General features: G+C 39.7%; 1 protein-coding gene and 1 long non-coding RNA gene across 2 annotated transcripts; both read right to left on the minus strand.

The window, feature by feature from the left end:
• Nucleotides 1-9,695: 9,695 nt before the first annotated feature.
• LOC109939532 (uncharacterized) lies at nt 9,696-10,425 on the minus strand. The gene is made up of 3 exons (XR_002262001.1): nt 10,260-10,425; nt 9,978-10,043; nt 9,696-9,810 (listed from the first exon to the last, which is right to left on the minus strand). It is a non-coding gene; the product is annotated as an uncharacterized lncRNA (long non-coding RNA).
• A 4,749-nt stretch (nt 10,426-15,174) lies between these two features.
• On the minus strand, nt 15,175-16,225 carry LOC103628375 (1,2-dihydroxy-3-keto-5-methylthiopentene dioxygenase 4). Its single transcript, XM_008648587.3, has 3 exons — nt 16,037-16,225; nt 15,689-15,925; nt 15,175-15,339 (listed from the first exon to the last, which is right to left on the minus strand). The coding sequence occupies exons 1-3, from the start codon at nt 16,145-16,147 to the stop codon at nt 15,175-15,177; spliced, it is 513 nt and encodes a 170-aa protein (XP_008646809.1). The 5' UTR covers nt 16,148-16,225.
• Between the last annotated feature and the right edge of the window lie 2,868 nt (nt 16,226-19,093).

Below are 19,093 nucleotides of genomic sequence, written 5' to 3' on the forward strand. Positions count from 1 at the left end.
AATTTGAATTCGAATTTAACTTTAAACATTGTGAAAATTTCATTCTCAAATTATAGTGTGACCTTAAAGTACTAATCTTGTAAATTTAATTATATTACTTATATTTTTATATCATTCCTCTTCTTCCTATTTTCAAAACCCTATTTTCAAATTTAGGGTTTAATCAAACCTTTAGATTTATTATTATTATTATTAACATTATTATTTTATTTAATGCACAAACAATAAAACTCCAACATGATACATATTATTATATTCATTTATTATTATTTTTTTATCATTTGTCTTAATTCGTCTCTAAATTCTGTGTATGCTCTTTTCATGATGCAAATGAGGCACACAAAATGAGGAGCTCTCTCAATTATTCTTTGTATACAATTTTGAGTACTACAAATCCTACCCCCCTTAAAAATAATCTCGTCCTCGAGATTTGGGAAGATCTATGGAAAAGATAGGGAAAGTCTATTCGAAGCTCTTCTTCTCTCTCTCAAGTAGCTTCATCTTCTCCGTGATGACTCCATTGTACTTTGCACATCCTTATAACCTTATTTCTTGTAACTCGAGTCAATGTATCAAGAATCTTGATCGGATACTCCGTGTAAGTCAAATCACCCTGAACACGGAGCTCTTCCATTGGTAACTGTTCCTCAGGTACCCTGAGACATTTCTTCAGCTGAGATACATGAAAGACATCATGAACATCCGCAAGATGATCCAGTAACTCCAATTGATATGCGACCTCTCCCACTCGCTTTAAGATTAAGAAGGGTCCAATAAAGCGAGGGGACAACTTTCCTTTGACTTTGAATCTTCTCATACCCCGGAGTGGTGACACCTTCAAATAGACATAATCTCCCTCTTTAAACTCAAGCAGTCTTCTCCGGGCATCAGCATAGCTCTTCTGTCTTGACTGCGCAGTCCTCAAATTCTCCCTTATTTGCTGGACTTGCTCCTCTGCTTCTTGTATAATCTCAGGCCCAAACAACTGCCTTTCACCAGTTTGATCCCAATATAGTGGAGTTCTGCACTTTCTGCCATACAAAGCCTCAAACGGTGACATCTTCAAACTGGCCTGATAGCTATTATTGTAAGAGAACTCTGCATACAGCAAACTCTTATCCCAACTTTCACCATGTTTAAGAGCACAAGCTCTTAACATATCTTCTAACACTTGGTTAGTCCTCTCTATCTGCCCATCAGTCTGGGGATGGTAAGCCGAACTAAAATTCAATCTTGTATCCAATGACTCGTGCAACTTCTTCCAATATCGAGAGGTAAACTGTGATCCCCGGTCTGACACAATCTTCTTTGGCACACCATGTAGGCATACAATCCGTGCCATGTACAACTCTGCCAACTTGGCTCCTGAATACGTGGTCTTCACTGGAATAAAGTGGGCTACTTTAGTTAGCCTGTCCACAATCACCCATATAGAATCATATCCAGCAGACGTGCGGGGTAATCCAACAATGAAATCCATACCAATTTTTTTCCCATTTCCACTCGGGTATCTTAAGTGGATGCAGTAGTCCAGCTGGCCTCTGGTGTTCAGCCTTAACTCTTTGACACCCATCGCACATAGCCACATGTGCAGCCACATCTCTCTTCAATCCATACCACCGGTGTTTCAGCTTCAAATCCTGATACATCTTAGTGCTACCAGGGTGGATAGAGTAATCAGAATCATGGGCTTCCTTTAATATAGTCTCACGAAGGTTATCAATCTCCGGAACACATATCCAATCCTTGAACCATATAGTACCTTGCTCATCCTCTGTGAATTCCGGACCTCGTCCTTCAGTAATCAGATCCTTAATCTCTTGTATTTTAGCATCACCAACCTGACCTTTACGAATTTCTTGCTCCAAGGTAGGTTCCACATCAATAATAACTCCTTCAGTGTGAGCCACTATCCCCAGGCTAAGTCTACTGAAATCCTCAATAATTTTATCGGGTAGCTGGGCAACAACAGCTGAATGAACATGCTCCTTTCGACTCAAGGCATCTGCAACCAAATTTGCCTTGCCCGGGTGATAGTGAATCTCCAAATCATAATCCTTAATAAGCTCCAACCAACGGCGTTGCCTAAGGTTGAGATCCTTCTGAGTGAATATGTACTTCAAGCTCTTATGATCCGTGTATACTTGGCACTTAGTTCCCATGATGTAGTGTCTCCAAATCTTAAGTGCATGCACAACGGCATCCAGCTCTAAGTCATGGGTGGGGTAGTTCAATTCATGCTTCCTCAACTGACGAGATGCATAGGCAATCACATGACCTTCTTGCATAAGCACACATCCAAGTCCTTGGCCACATGCATCACAGTAAATGTCAAATACCTTCTGTAGATCTGGCATAATCAATACTGGTGGTGACATTAGTCTCTCCTTCAATTGATCAAAACTCTCTTAACATTTCTCATCCCACTTGAATTCTCTTCCTTTCTCCAAAAGCGATGTCATAGGCTTAGCAATCTTAGAAAAATCCTTCAATAAATCTCCGATAATATCCTGCTAATCCCAAGAAACTCCGAATCTCAGTAACTGTAGTGGGTACTCTCCACTCCATTATCTCCTTAACCTTGGCAGGATCCACCGAAATTCCGCCATTAGAAATGATATGTCTAAGAAATGGCACCTCGCCAATCCAAAATTCGCACTTGCTAAACTTGGCATAGAGTTGGTTATCTCGTAGCTTCTGTAGCACCAATCTCAGATGTTCCTCATGATCACTATTACTCTTGAAATAAATAAAAATATCGTCGATGAAAACCACGACGAATCTGTCCAGATCATGAACACATTATTCTTTAGATCCATAAAGTAGGCTGGTGCATTAGTTAGTCCAAACGACATAACGGTGAACTCATATAAACCATATCGGGTCAAGGAATTCGTCTTGGGAATATCCGATGGCCTAATCTTCATCTGATGGTATCCCGATCGGAGATCAATCTTCGAGAATACCCTGGCTCCTCTCATCTGATCAAACAAATCCTCAATATGGGGTAATGGATACTTGTTCTTCACGGTGACATCATTAAGTGATCTATAGTCCACGCACATCCGTTGTGATCCATCCTTCTTCTGTACAAATAACACCGGTGCTCCCCAAGGTGAGGACTCGGACGAATATACCAGCCTCTTGCAACTCTGTTAAGTGCTTCTTGAGTTCTTTTAACTCTTCTACATACACCTTGTATGGCCATTTAGAAGTAGGGGCAGTCCCAGGTAAGAGATTAATGACAAACTCAACTTCCCTATCTGGTGGCATCCCTGGTAACTTCTCTGGAAAGACATCCGGAAAATCCTTAACCAAATGGATGTTGTCACCAACAAACTTCCCATCGACTAAGAATGTCGTTAGTCTGGTGGCGGTAGTTACTGCAATTCCAACTTCAAATCTTTCTCCTTTGGAACTGGTGAGTTCTATGGTTCCTTTAGCACAGTGCATAAACTGCCTTTGACTTTCTTAACCATGACATACCAAGTATTACGTCTATAGTGCTCTCTTCTAACACTATAGGGGTATAACCCATCTGGGTTAGAAACACAAGGTAAGAAGGGAAGAATTGTAGACAAGGCGAGTAATTACGAGGAATGTTACTGCGGTAGATTTACTAGCTAAGTAGATTAGTGTGTTATCCACTAAAGCTAATACATTGCCTTATGGTGGTACATGCTAAGATGCCCGTCTATACTACTTCAATCAATCAAAGAAGCAAATCAGACATTGATCATCAGAACAATCAACCAACATTTTTAATAGAGAAAATAATTTTTTTAATTTCGTCTTAGGTTCCCTATCTCTGAAAAAGTTCATAGTTGTAGGATTCCAAAGTGTGAAATCCATCTTGTCTTGGAGTAGAAAAGATAAGAATAATCAGAGTAGAACAGTAGAAGGTGAGACAGGATCAAGATAAGTATAGAGAGAATCAGAGTAAGGTAAGTATAGAATGAATCATAAGAAGGTAAGTAGGGAAGGGTTTTGTCCATTTCTATCTAGGTTTCGTCCTACAGTCAACATTTCCTCTGATACCACTTCTGTCACACCCGGATTTAAAGGACAAAGCCGGGTGCATCTCATACATGCGCCAAAGAAGACAACATATATAATAACAGAGTGTATAGAGATAAATGTCACAATATAATCAGAGTACTTTATTACATAGCGGAAGTCTTACAATATAAGAGATAAATATCGCAGGATCTAAAATCTATCCTTGGCGCCAGAAAGCTGACTGGGAGACGCCACCTAGATCGAATCGAACTCCTTGATACTTGGCTCCACTTGAACCACCTGTTCTTCTCCTGTGGGGGGGGTGTGACACAGCAAGAGTGAGCTCACATACGTTCATCGCTCAACAAGTCGTGGGGAATAATGTGGCATGAACTCACCAAAGGTGGGAGTTCATGAAGTGTAAGGCTGATCAATGAAATAGAGGCTGAAGCTGAGCATTGCTTTTATAAGTTGGTCAAAATTTTATTAGCAATTACTAAGTGTAAGTAAATACCAAACCTTAATAATAATAAAGAAAAGTAATAGTAAAATAATCCCAAATGCGATGCAAATGTCAAATTAAATTTTAAGTTCCATAATTAATCATGTGAGGGTCCGAGCTGCTCATGACCGTGAGCACGGCTAGTATACCAGTTTTACACTCTGCAGAGGTTGCGCATCTTTACCCACAAGTCATGTTACCCATCTGCCAAGAGATGGCCAATCCCATACACCTCTACCTAGGAGGCGAGGCAGGGTAACACTACGAGGCCTTTACAAAGTTCCACTAGCTTCAGAAATCCCGCTACAGTTTATAGGAAGCTCCAATGCAGGGTTCTTGCCTGACCGCCATCGCAGCAAAATCAACCAAGGACCTCCCTACACTGACCACTCCCCTACTGCCCTTGCCCCTTTCGGGTAAGGAAGACCTCCACTAGCTTTCCTAGTTAATCAGCCAAGGGCGTCCCATTATACCCTTGTGGTAGCACTGTTTTCCCGGGTGGTCGCTCCATGTTCCCATTAACATAATGATCTTAACATGAACAGTAATAATAAAAGAGAATAAAAGAGTAATTATGAATAAAGTATCTTCATACCCAAATCCACATAAAGCAATAGCAGGTACTACCCAAAGAAATATTTCAGTGGTAAACAAGGTATAAAGATAGCCAAAACTAGGGTAACCTATTGGGTCCCATCAAAATTATCCTATGCAGATCATTATAATTAATAAGAACATGGCTGGGAAAAAGTAAGTGATCAAGGGCACAACTTGCCTTCAATGAGCTCCTGCTCAGCTACTTCTACTTGTTGAACCTCAGTTTCCACAGTGGCTTGCTCGTCTACCCGCATCAACACAATACATACATAGTATAGCACAAATTAACATCACATCAAACATAATAAAACACTGTGTAAAAATAATCTATGCGTTGCTACGAGACTAACGGAACTTGAACGGATCAAATCGGAGTTTAAACGGAGGAGATACGAATTTCCTAGGGTTTATGTATTTGGTACGAGATTAATTAAGAGATAAATTTTTAATACCATTTTCATGTTAAAACAGAGACACAGGGTGATAAACAACATTATTACAAAATTATAGGAATTGGAATGGATCAATTTGGAGTTCATATGAATTTTCTAGGGTTTAAACAAGTTTCTGCAATTATTTATATACTAAAAATCAATTTCCCTAATTATTCCTTTATTTTTATTTCACTCTGTACTGCGCACAAAATTTAATCAAAAGCCAGGGGGCTCGGCACAATTAATCCTAAGACACAGACTACTACTACGTGGACTGCGGGTTGTTTTCGGGGAAACATAAGGGCTCTTTAATAAAAATGCGTCGCGAAGGGGTATGCTCATATATCCACCGTCCGATCGGACACAGACGGCCCAGATCGAATTTAGTCTTGATCTAATGTCATCCCTACGATCCAATTCAGATGATCGCGCACACGCCCGCCCCAATCAGTACCAACTTCCAATCTCGGTTGCCCATCGTGAAATCAACGGCAGACAGGTCCTCCCCTAACCCCACAGCGTTACCAGGCGGCGGCGGCGGACGACAGAACCCAGAGCCATGGCGGAAGCTCACCGGCGCGCACGATACATCACCTAAGCGACCCCAACTCTGAAATTGATTGGTGCTACGCGACGAGGAGGACGAGGCGAGCTTAGTAGCTTAGGTTGTTACCTGTGCTGTAGCGCGGACAATGCCGCCCACGGGATTAGGCGGATACACGGCGGCGGACTCCCTGTCTGGCGAGAAATTGCTGCCCAACCATAGCTTTCTACTCCAAATTTCTCGCCGTGGAACGCTCCTCAAGATAGCGCGCTATCCCCAAGCCCGATCCTGGATTCCGGACGACGTCGAGATGGAAGATCCGTGTTGGTGACGAAGTGCTCCACCCGATGAACATTCCACAGTACTTCGAACAGACAGCGCCCTCGATCTCCCTGTTCTGCTTGGCTTCCATATCGACGCCATAGGTCCCAGTCATGGCGTGGATCTTCTCCAACGCGGCATTCGCGTCCGCGCGTATGCGACGGAGAGGAAACAAGGCGAGAGAAGGCATTGGATTTCCTGGACGGCTTCGGGAAGGAGCGGCATGGGAGGGATGCGGCGAAGTGATGGACCAGGTCTGCACATTTATGGCCCCTAGGGAGCAAGGGAACGACCTTGGCGAGCTCCCAGGCGAGAGAATCGGTCCAAGCACAACTACCCGAGGAAGAAGACCGGCCTGGCGAATGTGCCCCACGCGGAAGAGTGACGACAGAGAGACAGGCGCGCGCGAGTGGGGAATTGGACCGTAGGCAAAAAATGGTATGGGCCGAGGGGAGGAGAATCGGCCCAGATGGATTCTGCTAGCTTTTTCTTTTTACCTCCATTTTCTTTTATCTATTTTCAAGATCAATTTGAATTCGAATTTAACTTTAAACATTGTGAAAATTTCATTCTCAAATTATAGTGTGACCTTAAAGTACTAATCTTGTAAATTTAATTATATTACTTATATTTTTATATCATTCCTCTTCTTCCTATTTTCAAAACCCTATTTTCAAATTTAGGGTTTAATCAAACCTTTAGATTTATTATTATTATTATTAACATTATTATTTTATTTAATGCACAAACAATAAAACTCCAACATGATACATATTATTATATTCATTTATTATTATTTTTTTATCATTTGTCTTAATTCGTCTCTAAATTCTGTGTATGCTCTTTTCATGATGCAAATGAGGCACACAAAATGAGGAGCTCTCTCAATTATTCTTTGTATACAATTTTGAGTACTACAGTGTCGAAGTGACAATTTCGTTTATGTGGCGTCGATCGTGTGTGTGTCAGAGATGCAATGTCTTAGTGTCGTAGTGTGCATAGAGGAAGCTGGATATAGTTTACCTGCGAGAGAAACTTCTATCCTGTTTTGTTAATCGCCTTCTATGGCAGTTAGAATGGTCTCTTAACGCTTCATTTATCTCACCCTCCCACTGAAACAAGAAGGTGAATTATCATTCCATGCCCCATAGCATCATTAATTGAAGCAAACTGATGACCATATTTACTTTACACGAAGTACAACACCACCACCATACAAAAAGAGTTATAGATTCACTACTTCACTATCACAGGTACCTTTCTCATATGATGCTTCTAAGTTCGAATGCTGCCAGCTGAAACATTATGATTAGAGCACTCAAAAGAAACCTAAATAGCAAATATTTTTCTCTTAGATGCTAAACCCAAAACTCAAAGTACAAGAACTGTTTGAGGATATGAGATTGATAGAAGATGTTTTTCCTAAAAACAAACAATCATGACTCACCTTTTCTAATCTCACCTTGCAGTTTAGCCATAGATAGAAGGTCCTTCCCGTTCTTGCCAGCAACATGAGACTTATCCTAAAACATGAGGTAGTATGGAATTAAGATATGCCAACTCATTTATTGCATTCATGAATAAGTATAGAAAAACAGTTACTGGTAGGAAAAGACCAAATTCTAAGACATGATCAAGTTCTAGCAGTGAAACAGGAAAGAAGAGTGTGCCCCTAAAGAAGTAACTAACAGAAGTAAATTGGGAAACATAAGGCTCATTTGGAAAACATTGGAAGGCAAAATAGGTAGTAAATGCAGACAGAACATATAACGATAGCAAACTGGATGAAAAGTAAGTTTTTACCTTCTATGCACCATGAAGTACCATGACTGATTACAGAACAATAAAGGACAAATAATTTTGCATTTAAATAAAATAATAGTCACGATTCAGCGTAGCAGAACTTAAAATAATCACCGCTTGATGCGTGTTCAAGTATTTTTGGGACAAAGATATAAACAACGTATGACTCATATCCTAATCAAATCTAAAATTCATCGTAGTGAAATAAGCAAAACTATTTAAATGGAGGTAGTGATCCACGCCATCCGGTTTGAAATAAGTACTCTTCGGATTCTGTAGAAATCTTGCAGCTTCGAAACTGAAAAGAAAATAATAGAAGTTAGTGATCAATAACATTAATGTTTCATGATGTTCTATATTGTACCCGTGCATAAATTTAAATGGAGGTAGCCAATTCTACACAAGAATCAAGTTAACAACAATATCATTGTTATTGGACATCCCTGCGAGATCAATTGCCCCTGACGAAACAACCTAAGAACTGGATGTGCTACTGAATGTGTATAGACTAGAATAATACTGTACTCAACTCCAAACCACTCCCTCTCCCCAAAACCGATCTGCACTGAATTGCATGTCTTGGTGCATCCAGACAACCAACCAAATTACAATACTGATCGGCACTGATCTGCACTGAATTGCACTGATGTTGAAGTACCATTTCACATTGGACAAGCTTATTTAACATGTTGCGCCGAGCCAAACCAGAAATGTGCCTCTTCTCTAACCATCCCCACCCAAACTACATCAACCTAGAAACAAAAACCGATCCACGCCATCCGGTTTGACCCAAACCAATTCCAGCTTCAACTCTACTAGGTCCTTGATTTAATTATGTGTCACTATGATAATTACATATTTTAATGAAGAAGTTTCAGTAGCTTGAAATGAAATATAGCTCTTACGCAACATTGAACTGAAATTGATGAACAATAAGATAGCATTTTAGAAAAACAATTGTGGTGGACTCATGTTGATGATGCAAAAATAATTGAGCACCATGTGTTATACTATCATATATAGGAACATCGTAAATTTCTTAGGGGTCCAAGAGTCTAAAACAATAAACCACAATGAGGGGATTACAGTGAACTTACATCATGATATCATCCTGAACTGAGTTGAAGCGTCGTGATGTTGAAATGAGCATATATCAGTTTTTGTCGTCTTCAATCTGCACGGATAATCATAATACTGAAACTGATAGTAGTAGTTCGGAGTAGTAATGACTAGTTAAGTAAGAGGGTAGTTCATACACAACACGAAGGCCATGCTATAAGATTGTTGCCGACATCACCAATAACCTCCATGTTGTCGTATGGTCAAATCAAAGGCTCAATAGGTAGTATTACAAGTCTAACACGCACCATCCAAAATTCTCTGCCTAACTTAACACCTCCAACTTTATGATTTGGGTCTCGACCAAGTACTGGGCCTAAGGCAACAGTCTTGGTTGGACATCTCCAGCTTTTTAAGAACACTTGTGCTCCAGTCTAGTAAACATGCTCAAGTGTATCAGTAAATACTTATGTAATGTGGGCACAATAATGGTAAGAAAATTTTGATTTTACCAATATTGACTCATCTGTTGGTCGGTCACCTGGAGTACCCTGATTTATGGACAAAAATATCGAATTAGTAAAGTGGATTTAAGAATATGAATGTACACAATTTTTTGAGTCACCTTTTGTTTCATGCACCATAACCTATAACTAATGCATATTAGTAATGAAAACAATTCGATATACTTAACAAGAAAGTTGATTTTCACTGTCACCTTTGATGTGGTAGCACACTTGGTTTTATCAAAGGTAGTTGCAGATTGCATATCTTTCCTTTTTACCTGTCATTACATCACAATGAGTATTCAATATTTTAATATTTTTGGATGATTACGAAATAGTTAATTTTGTACATATTATTAACTTCAATTTAGTTATGCAACACCCTAGTGTACTGCCAATTAAAATGCATCTCCATTCAAGAATGAGTAGTATGTGAGATACTACTAATTACTAATGAACAATGAATACAATACATGGGTCATGTGTAGAAGTACCTGGTTCTTAGATGCTTCTTCATTTAAGGAAGTAGAAGTTGCTTCCTTGGTCATACTCTGTATGTGCGAGACATCAATGTAAAGATAAGCAATCATGATTATGTATGTTGAATAAATTTATTGCATTCCCACCTTCGATGAATTAGCGAGCTTAGTATTATCGAAGGTAATGTCTCTTTCCAACTCAAATTGCCTTGTCTGCCAATATATTAAATTGAAAAATGAATATAATAAAACATCACTTTGTAGGGCGTATATATTCCATGTATTGAAATTTTGATGTAGCTGACCTTATGGGTAGTGGCTAGTCTATCAGTTGGTTGTAATTTACCTTGCCTAGTATCAGCCACCTTAATCTTCTTTAATTCAATACATATTATTAATGTTTGCATTATACCATGAAATCTAGAAAGATGAGTTATGAGGTAGCAGAGGACCTTATGGATAGTAGAAGTTTTTCTGAATGTTGGTTGCAAATCCTCGAACTCCTTTGCCTCTTGCTCTCTCTTTATGAAATACAGATTAATAGTTTAGCAAAAAATTTATAGGGGGTATTGAGTAGCGCTACTTTTTGCTGGGGCTGTAGCTATGGCTGCTGCTGTACATTGTAAAATAACTATGTTGTGTTGTAGAAAAAGCCATAGCGCAGCCACAACAATCTGAAGCAAACAAGGCAATGTAATGCAATCATACCTGAGAGTAAGTTTTTTCATTGTCCATCCTGAATTCTTGATTTTGTGGCTCAACATATACACGCTGATGAAAAATAACTACAAGATGAAGTAGTAGGTACTAAAATGTAAGAAAGTGCGGATGTGTAAATTCCATACAGATGCCTACTTTACATTTTGAAGACGTTGGAAATTGATTCGCTGGAAGATCGTCCAAACATCCCTGTCATAGCAAACAAATAACCAAATGGATTAGATGTTACACATAGACCTACTGTATGAACTGATTGTGAAATGGAGTTCAATAATTTTACATGTACACTTTGATGCTGTTCGAAGAGTACACTCTTTTGTTGCAACTCTTGTATAGTAGCATCTTGCTTGTGTACATGGTTTACGAGTTTTTCCATCTGAAGTTTCAAAGAGAGGACATCTTCACTTGCTGTTGGGTCCAAAGATGTTACATGTAGCTGATTAAGACATCTTGATGTTGTCCCATCTAACACTTTGTTCGGGTTTGGAACAAGACCAAGGCCATGCACATGACCAGGCTTCTCTTCTCCTAATATCTTGTTTAGTGCATCTCCATTCCATGCAATCTTTCCTTGGCTAGTGTCTGCAAATTCTGGATGCTCTGCTAACAGTTCCTTCAAATCATTCTTTTAAAAGGATTAAATTATTCAGCATGTCACAAGTACATAAAAATTTTGAACCAGTAAATATTTGTCGAAAATTGTACCACATGTGGATTTGTGTTCTTGGTAGGGTTTGCTTTGTGTGTGTGGATATATAAAATAGCCCTGTGAGGGTATTTCTTCTCAGGATCTTTTTCCCTCTTTTGGACATGTAAGGTAATAAAGATTAGTGACGGAAATATGGTTGTAAAAAGCATGTTCTTCACAAGTGTAGTTGGAACAGAAGTACCAAATCCTCTCTAGTCCGAGTGAAACTCTTTGTGCCGGCTGTATGGGTAGTCTTTTTTTTCCACAGTTATTCGTATTCGCCATGCTTATATCCTACCATAAAATGATTACATAGATAATGTAATCGCAACTGACAAGTTGCACAAGATAATTGATTAATGTAAAGGTAGCCATGAACCTTTGCTTTTGTGGTCACCCAATGATTCACAAGTGCAATCCACTGATCCGCAATTACCCCAGGTGGAACGTTGTTGTAATTAGCTTCCAAACCCTTATGTGCATCATAATATATGGATTTTAAGTTAGATTTATGTTGCCTCCATGTCTCTCCAATGGTTTTTAGTACCCATTTTTCCATACGAGCAGGATAAAGGAATCTCCTCTGCATACAATATATAAAGACAATGGTAAAATTACCCTATGTATCATCTTCTAGATAATTACTGCAATAAATGTGTCATACCTTTACTTGCTTAAGTATATCCTCCTTATTTTTCTGCTCATTAGTCAATCTCTCTTTCTTACCTATCAAAAGCCTCCAATCCTTGTAGCTTAAGCTACACAAGTTTCCATTCCTGGCTACCATGCCAAGGAATTTTCCCATGATTCCTGCCTCTTCTCCAATTGGCTGGTCAAGTTCATTACATTGTACTACAATCCTATGCCCTCTAGGAATGTTCCACACCTGTAATAGTTTTGTCTTACCCCGCCTTTTCACCTCCACAATTGTCTCTATCTGGGGTCAAAATGCAAAAATAATGGAACAAATGGTTACAAATGGATGATTACGACTATTCTTAAAAAGTACATTATCTTATTTCAGTACCTTCGTCTTCAACCTCAATGTCTGCATCCATATCAGTTGGGTTCTTAGAATTAGGCTCCATTTCAGAAACCTCACCACTTTGATCATGTCCACCTACGGCAAACGATTCTTCTTCCATCTCGCTTTCTGATTCATGTGCAAGAGTTTTCTGTAATTTTTTTTGCCCTACATGGTCCTCTGATAGATACTCCTCATTGCTTTCAACGGTCTGCTTCCTCCTTCCCCTTGGCATCTCCACTACACAATGACATAAATTATCAGAGTTCGTGTGCTAGTGCTACTGCATTTTTTGTGGACTAGCATACCGACTAACGACAAATACTGATATAACTCAGGTAGCAACTGTCGAGTAACTAGTATGCACTGAATTTTTCTAACATCAGCAGCAAGGGATTAGGAGTGGATTATACGAGCCATGGGATTATGAACATCAACAGCAAGGGATTAGTAGTGGTGAGTGGGATTATTCAATATGAGTGGGATTATGAACATCAGCAGCCAAGGGATCATAGGAGTTGCTCCATATACCAAACAGTTTATCACACATTCACTGGATCTGGAGGGCGGGCTGGCAGGCGACGGGCGACGGCATACCTGGGTCCTGTAGGGCGTAGGGAGGACTGAGGAGGGAGGAGGGGGCCCGGCGGGCGGTGGCATACCTAGAGCCTGGAGGGCAGCCGACGTCGTCTGGCGCGATGACGGCTCCTGGCGCGATGGCGGCTCCTGGCCTGGAGCGCGCGATTGTGGCTGTCTGGGCGCGATAGCTGGAGCGCGCGATGGCTGGCGCCTGGCGGCTGGGTGAGGAAGATGAAGAGGAGATGAGCCCGCGTGAGGTTATCTAGTTGAAGATGGAAACTGCGCGATGATTATGGAGCGTCGTGAGATTTGCTTTAGCAGTAAAAAAATGGAGGGAAATACTTTTGGAGACAGAGGTAAAATGGAGGGAAATACTTATTAGATGGAATTAAAAAGAAAGCTTTGCCAAATCTAACTTCCATACATTGATAAATCATGGGTCATAAATAAAAATAATTTTTAACTATATGTATTAAAAAATCATCGGTCTAAAAGTACAAAGATGTAAAAATGTTGATTATAATGTTTTTCAATTGGTTATGAAATATTTACAAATATAATAAATTTTATAATGTTTTTAAATTGATTCTCCCAAAAAACCATGGCCGTCCATCTGATCGCTTGTTCCGAATCCTCTGTCAATCCTTCTATGTTCTCTCTCCCATCCTCACATCGTCGCCGCCTCGTACTGCACCCCCATCCCCTTCTCTCTCATAGACTCACGAGGCCGTAGTCCACCCCCTGTAGTGGTGGGAGATGTTCGACCTACTGTCATCCCTGTTGTCCATGTCCTCGACCCTGTCAACGACACTCGTGAACTCCACGGCATCCTCTGGCGCTTGGGTGGAACTCCAATTCCTGTAGCCCTGCCCTGCCCGGCACAAATCGTCTATATATGAAAGCGGGTTCAAAACGGGCTCTATCACATTGTCCACGTCATCTTATTTAATATTCATCGTCCGATCATATAGCAACGGTAGGCGTAAACGCGTCTCTCCACCTGCAGCTGGCGTACGCATCCGCTGCTCCTGGAAGCTTCGCATTACGGCTGTTAGAGTTTCTTGCGTTTCAATCCCCCTCATCGAGTATTTTGGATCTCAGGTATCCCGATCTCACGGATTCGTAAAAGTGGTATCCCGAAGGTGCCAATTAGAATCCTGTAATTATAACAATGTATCTTTTGTAGTTTTGGTATTGTTCTCGTCTTAACCCGGCATACACAGCTATCTACAGGTAACGGGTCGCAGTGATCTCGCGTGTGGACAAATATGCCCCTTGTGTTACGGTGAAGAGCTCAAGTCGGTTTGTTTGAAACGGATCGGACTTTCTTTCCCCTCGTCTTGTTCTGTTGCTTTCCCCGTTGAAATGTAGTCGCAGGCAGGTGTGCTGGAATGAATGTACTAATACTGATTTTACGATAATAAAGTATGTCAGCTTTGAACTTAACATAACAATACTTTTATTAATACTTTTGGCAGCAAAACTTTTGAACATATATATCCCTCGAAAAAATGCAAACAACATAACCTTTTTTTAAACTTCACATGCAAACCTTCATAGATCTGGTTCCTTCTGTTCTAGGTCGCTAGCTTGAACTGCTAGTTATGTTATTTGTGAGTCCACTCCAGACATACTTGTAGCTGCTAGCATTAGTATTCAGAACATACAAGTATTCAATATTACCTGCTATATTTCTTCTTTCTATTTGCTGGCAACAACACAAGTGGAAATTATATTTGCAGTTCAGCACACGAGACAACTCCACACACAACATTTGCAGCCCTATATATATTTCTCTAGTACTAATACTGATTCCACACACAACATTCCACACACAACATTACACCTTCCAAGAACGCAGGTACAACAGGTCTAATAACTGGTTATCCAGCCAGGAGTGGAGCTTTGTTGCACATTCTCTAGAAGGGCTTGGAGGGCAGGTTCATGTTGGACAGGAAGTGAGCTGCAAGAGCAAATCTAGTGCCCGCACTCACATTCTTGACATACTCTTGCCTCGCCGGGTGGTCCTCCTGAGGGCGGTTTAATGCGGTCCAGACTGGTTCCCCAATGAAAAGCCTCATGAGCTGCACATGTAAAAACAACATAACTTAAAATTAAGGAACGTAATTAAAATAGCTGATCTTTGTAATGTTCTGAAAAAAATACAGCCTATCAAATTTCTTAATTTAAAACAAAAACATAATTGCCACATACAGTACACACTTGATCTGCAATTATTTCTACCAACTGAACTTATTTGGCCTTCAGGGAGTCAGCACCATATATTTTTTTGCTACCACTACAAAAGGCCAATCATGTCTTCATTGCCTCAGTTCATGAAACAGATTTCATGAGTTGTATTCATGATTGTGCAACAGAGATCACCAGTTGATCAAATTCGAAGCTCCTATGATCCTAAGATCATGTTGGTACCTTCGTGTATTTAGCACTGTCGAGGGTGAGACGATGATAAATTCCAGCTGGTAGGATGATCATGTCTCCTTCCCTTATCCAAATTCGAATCCACTTGTCATCTTTATCGCGGACGTCAAAGTACCCGCTGCCCTCCAAGCAATAGCGGATCTCTTCGTCAGCGTGCATGTGCTCACGGAAGAAGTTCTTCACCTTCTCATAGTTTTCCAGTTTGTCGGGACATATCTCAATAAGATCCTTCAGAAATAACTCACATTCAGGTAATGATATCATATACAAGATGTAAAGGATACAACATAAGAGGTTCAGAAAGCTATTGGAATTCATGGGAGACTAGTTAGTGTAAACCATGTAACTGTATCCTCTGTCTCTGCGGATTTTTGCTAGTTCCTCCTCGCTTTCAGACTTCTTAGGGTCCAAATGCCAATACAACACGCCAACATCTGCAAAACAGGCCATCTATGTTGCTTAATTACATAATAAAGCAGGTCCAGAAAAAGGGCTTATCAGATTTTCTCAACACCTGCTCGTGGGTAGCTGATGTAGTCAGATTTAGTACTAATTTGACATCTTAATGGCCACATAGTCAAGTCATGAACCATAAACGTGGTCAGTTTGCCCTTGTCTAGAGTGTAATAGCAAACAAACTTTCACCAAGAGTGGCATTGTATGGCTCAACCACAGTATCAGATACTTACGGTGAGGGGAAAACTGAGAATGTAAGCATCATGCGGTCAGGGTACTCCTCCCTGATCTTTGAGATCAACAGCGTATGGCCGAAAGCATCCTAGCAGATTTCCCTGTTGGCAGCCGAAAGCTCTACAATGTAAGTATACAACAAAACACTATTAAATATTGTTGAACCACAGATTTACCACTGCTAAATATCTGACAGATTTCCCACAGATTTACCACAGATTTACCACTGCTAAATATTGTTGACAGCAGATTTCTTTGAGATCAACAGCGTATGGCTCAACCACAGATTTCCCTTGCCAATATCTGAGTGCACAAAAATAAAGATATTAGCAAGAAAAGTATAAAGCTATTTTACCACTGCTAACAAAAAAACGCTCACGTTTGACATTATTACTCATTTTCTTCATCTAAATTGGGACAAGTATATATTGTTGCTGCATCTACAGTAATTCCTTCCTAATCTTGCCTAGTCCATGATTTTTTGTTATATGCATTATTAAATAGATCTGCCACAGTACTGACATGATAGTGGTCACATTCTACATCATTCCATTCATCTCCCATGTCAAATACATCTCTAGGCTTCATCTTCATAACAACTGACCATCCTTCATTAATATGGTCATTTATGTAGAAAACTTGATCAACTTGATTGGCAAATACAAATGGGTCATCCTCAACCTTGTCACCTTTATGAATTTGATGAGAAAAATTAACTAGGTTTAACCCATATTTATCTGTTTGCACTCCTTTACCTCTAGTCACATCGACCCATTCACATTTGAACAAAACCACTGAAAATCTACTGTAATAATCGACCTCAATTATATCAATTATCCTTCCATAGTACATAATATCTCCAAGAATAGGGTTACTATCAGCCGCAGAAGAATAAATTGATGTCTTTGCATTAACAACAACGCTGCTATTCTGAGTTGCCTTGTCATACCTTTTGGATCTAAATCTGAAACCACGAATGTTATATGCTCTATGACGTTTTGCTGAATCTAGGGGCCCTCGAGCTAACCATCTAATGTCTTCATTGATGGTATCACTTCCATTTGTTTCCTCCAGGTGCAGGATCTGTGTATCGTAAGAAAAACATAGTTTAAATAGTTGTAATTATAACCATTGCGATACTAAAATCCTATCCACATACTTACATGTTCTGTAAACCAATGAGGGAATTCTTTATTCTGTAGTTGTTCAATTGCTTTTGGAGTTAGGCGACGTTGGCGTCTTTTCCTTTTCAGATGACTTGCATGCTCCCTACTTAGTATTTAACACAAAATTACAATACAAATATGGAATAAATCAAACAGTAAGTATAGTATCTTACTTGAGGTAAGGAATCATAGCTTCACAATTAAAAAGTACATATCTATGCACTTGCAATTTCTCAACCTCAGATAAAATGAAATTTGATGATTTTCCTAAAGCTTTCCCATTAGGAGGAAACAAAGAAGAAGCATGTCCAAACAAGCTAGAAGCAAACTCATCTATTGTATCATCATTCCTTGATGGTTTGTTATGTTTAGTCGAGAAACCATCGATGTACCTAGAACAAAACACCATGCATTCATCTGCCAAAAATGAATTTGCAATACAAGCTTCTGGATAAGTTTTATTACGAACATATGACTTTAGCTTTCCTAAGTACCTACAACACAAACAAAATAACTAAATTATTAGATTGAACAACCAAAATATTTGTATAACGAATATTGTTACCATAGCTCATTAGTACCTCTCAATATAATACATCCATCGATAATTGACAGGTCCAGCAATCTTACATTCAGCCACAAGATGAACTATTAAATGAACCATCGCCGTGAAAAACCAGGAGGAAAAACCATCTCCATTTTGCATAGAGTAATAATAATAGATTTTTCCAAATGGTCCAACTCATCGACACGGAGAACTTTTGAACATATCCCTCGAAAAAATGCAGACAACTCAAACAGTAGTGCTGTAATATCATCTGGAAGAATCCCCCTGGAAGCAATAGGCATAAGTTGTTGCATCATGACATGACAATCATGAGTTTTTAGACCAACAAATTTCCCTTCCGCAACATTAACACATGTCGCTATATTCCTACAATACCCATCAGGAACTGTTATTCCTCGAAGTACTTTACAGAATGCTTGCCTCTCACTTTTATTCATAGCATATCTTGGTGGTGGCAAATACCATTTCCCGGAAGGTTTCTCTTGGGGGTGCAGGTCTTGTCTAATGTTCATGTCTTGTAAATCTAGACGAGATTTGAGATTATCTTTTGTCTTTCCATCTAAATTGAACAGTGTACCATGTAGATTATCAAAAACATTCTTCTCAATATGCATCACATCAAGATTGTATCTAAGAATATTATGATCCCAATATGGCAATGTGAACAGGCTACTTACTGACTTGTAAGTTTTAGAATTCTTAAAATCCCCTAGTGAAATTATGTTAGGCAAAATCGAACGATCATAATAGGTCATAGGAGCTGATCTTAACTCTGTTGTTCCATCAAATGAATCTGCATCAAAACGATAAGGATGGTCTTCATCAAGCCATTGACGGTGTCCCATAAAAGATGACTTACGACCATGCTTTAGACGTTTGGTCCATGCATTGTCACCACATGGCGGGCAAGCAAATTCGCCATGAACCATATGTGATGAGAGCATTCCTAAACCTCGCAAGTCACTTGTCGTC

This window comes from Zea mays, chromosome 5 (genome assembly GCF_902167145.1).
Source record: "Zea mays cultivar B73 chromosome 5, Zm-B73-REFERENCE-NAM-5.0, whole genome shotgun sequence".
NCBI lineage: Eukaryota > Viridiplantae > Streptophyta > Magnoliopsida > Poales > Poaceae > Zea > Zea mays.

Bases quoted from the DNA above. Each gene is read 5' to 3' on its own strand.
- LOC103628375 (XM_008648587.3), bottom strand. From the start codon at position 16,147: ATGGCCTGTTTTGCAGATGTTGGCGTGTTGTATTGGCATTTGGACCCT. The intron at 15,926-16,036 runs GTTTACACTAAC...TTATTTCTGAAG, and splicing joins ACAGAGGATACAGTTACATG to GATCTTATTGAGATATGTCC. The intron at 15,340-15,688 runs GTACCAACATGA...TTACATGTGCAG, and splicing joins ACAGTGCTAAATACACGAAG to CTCATGAGGCTTTTCATTGG.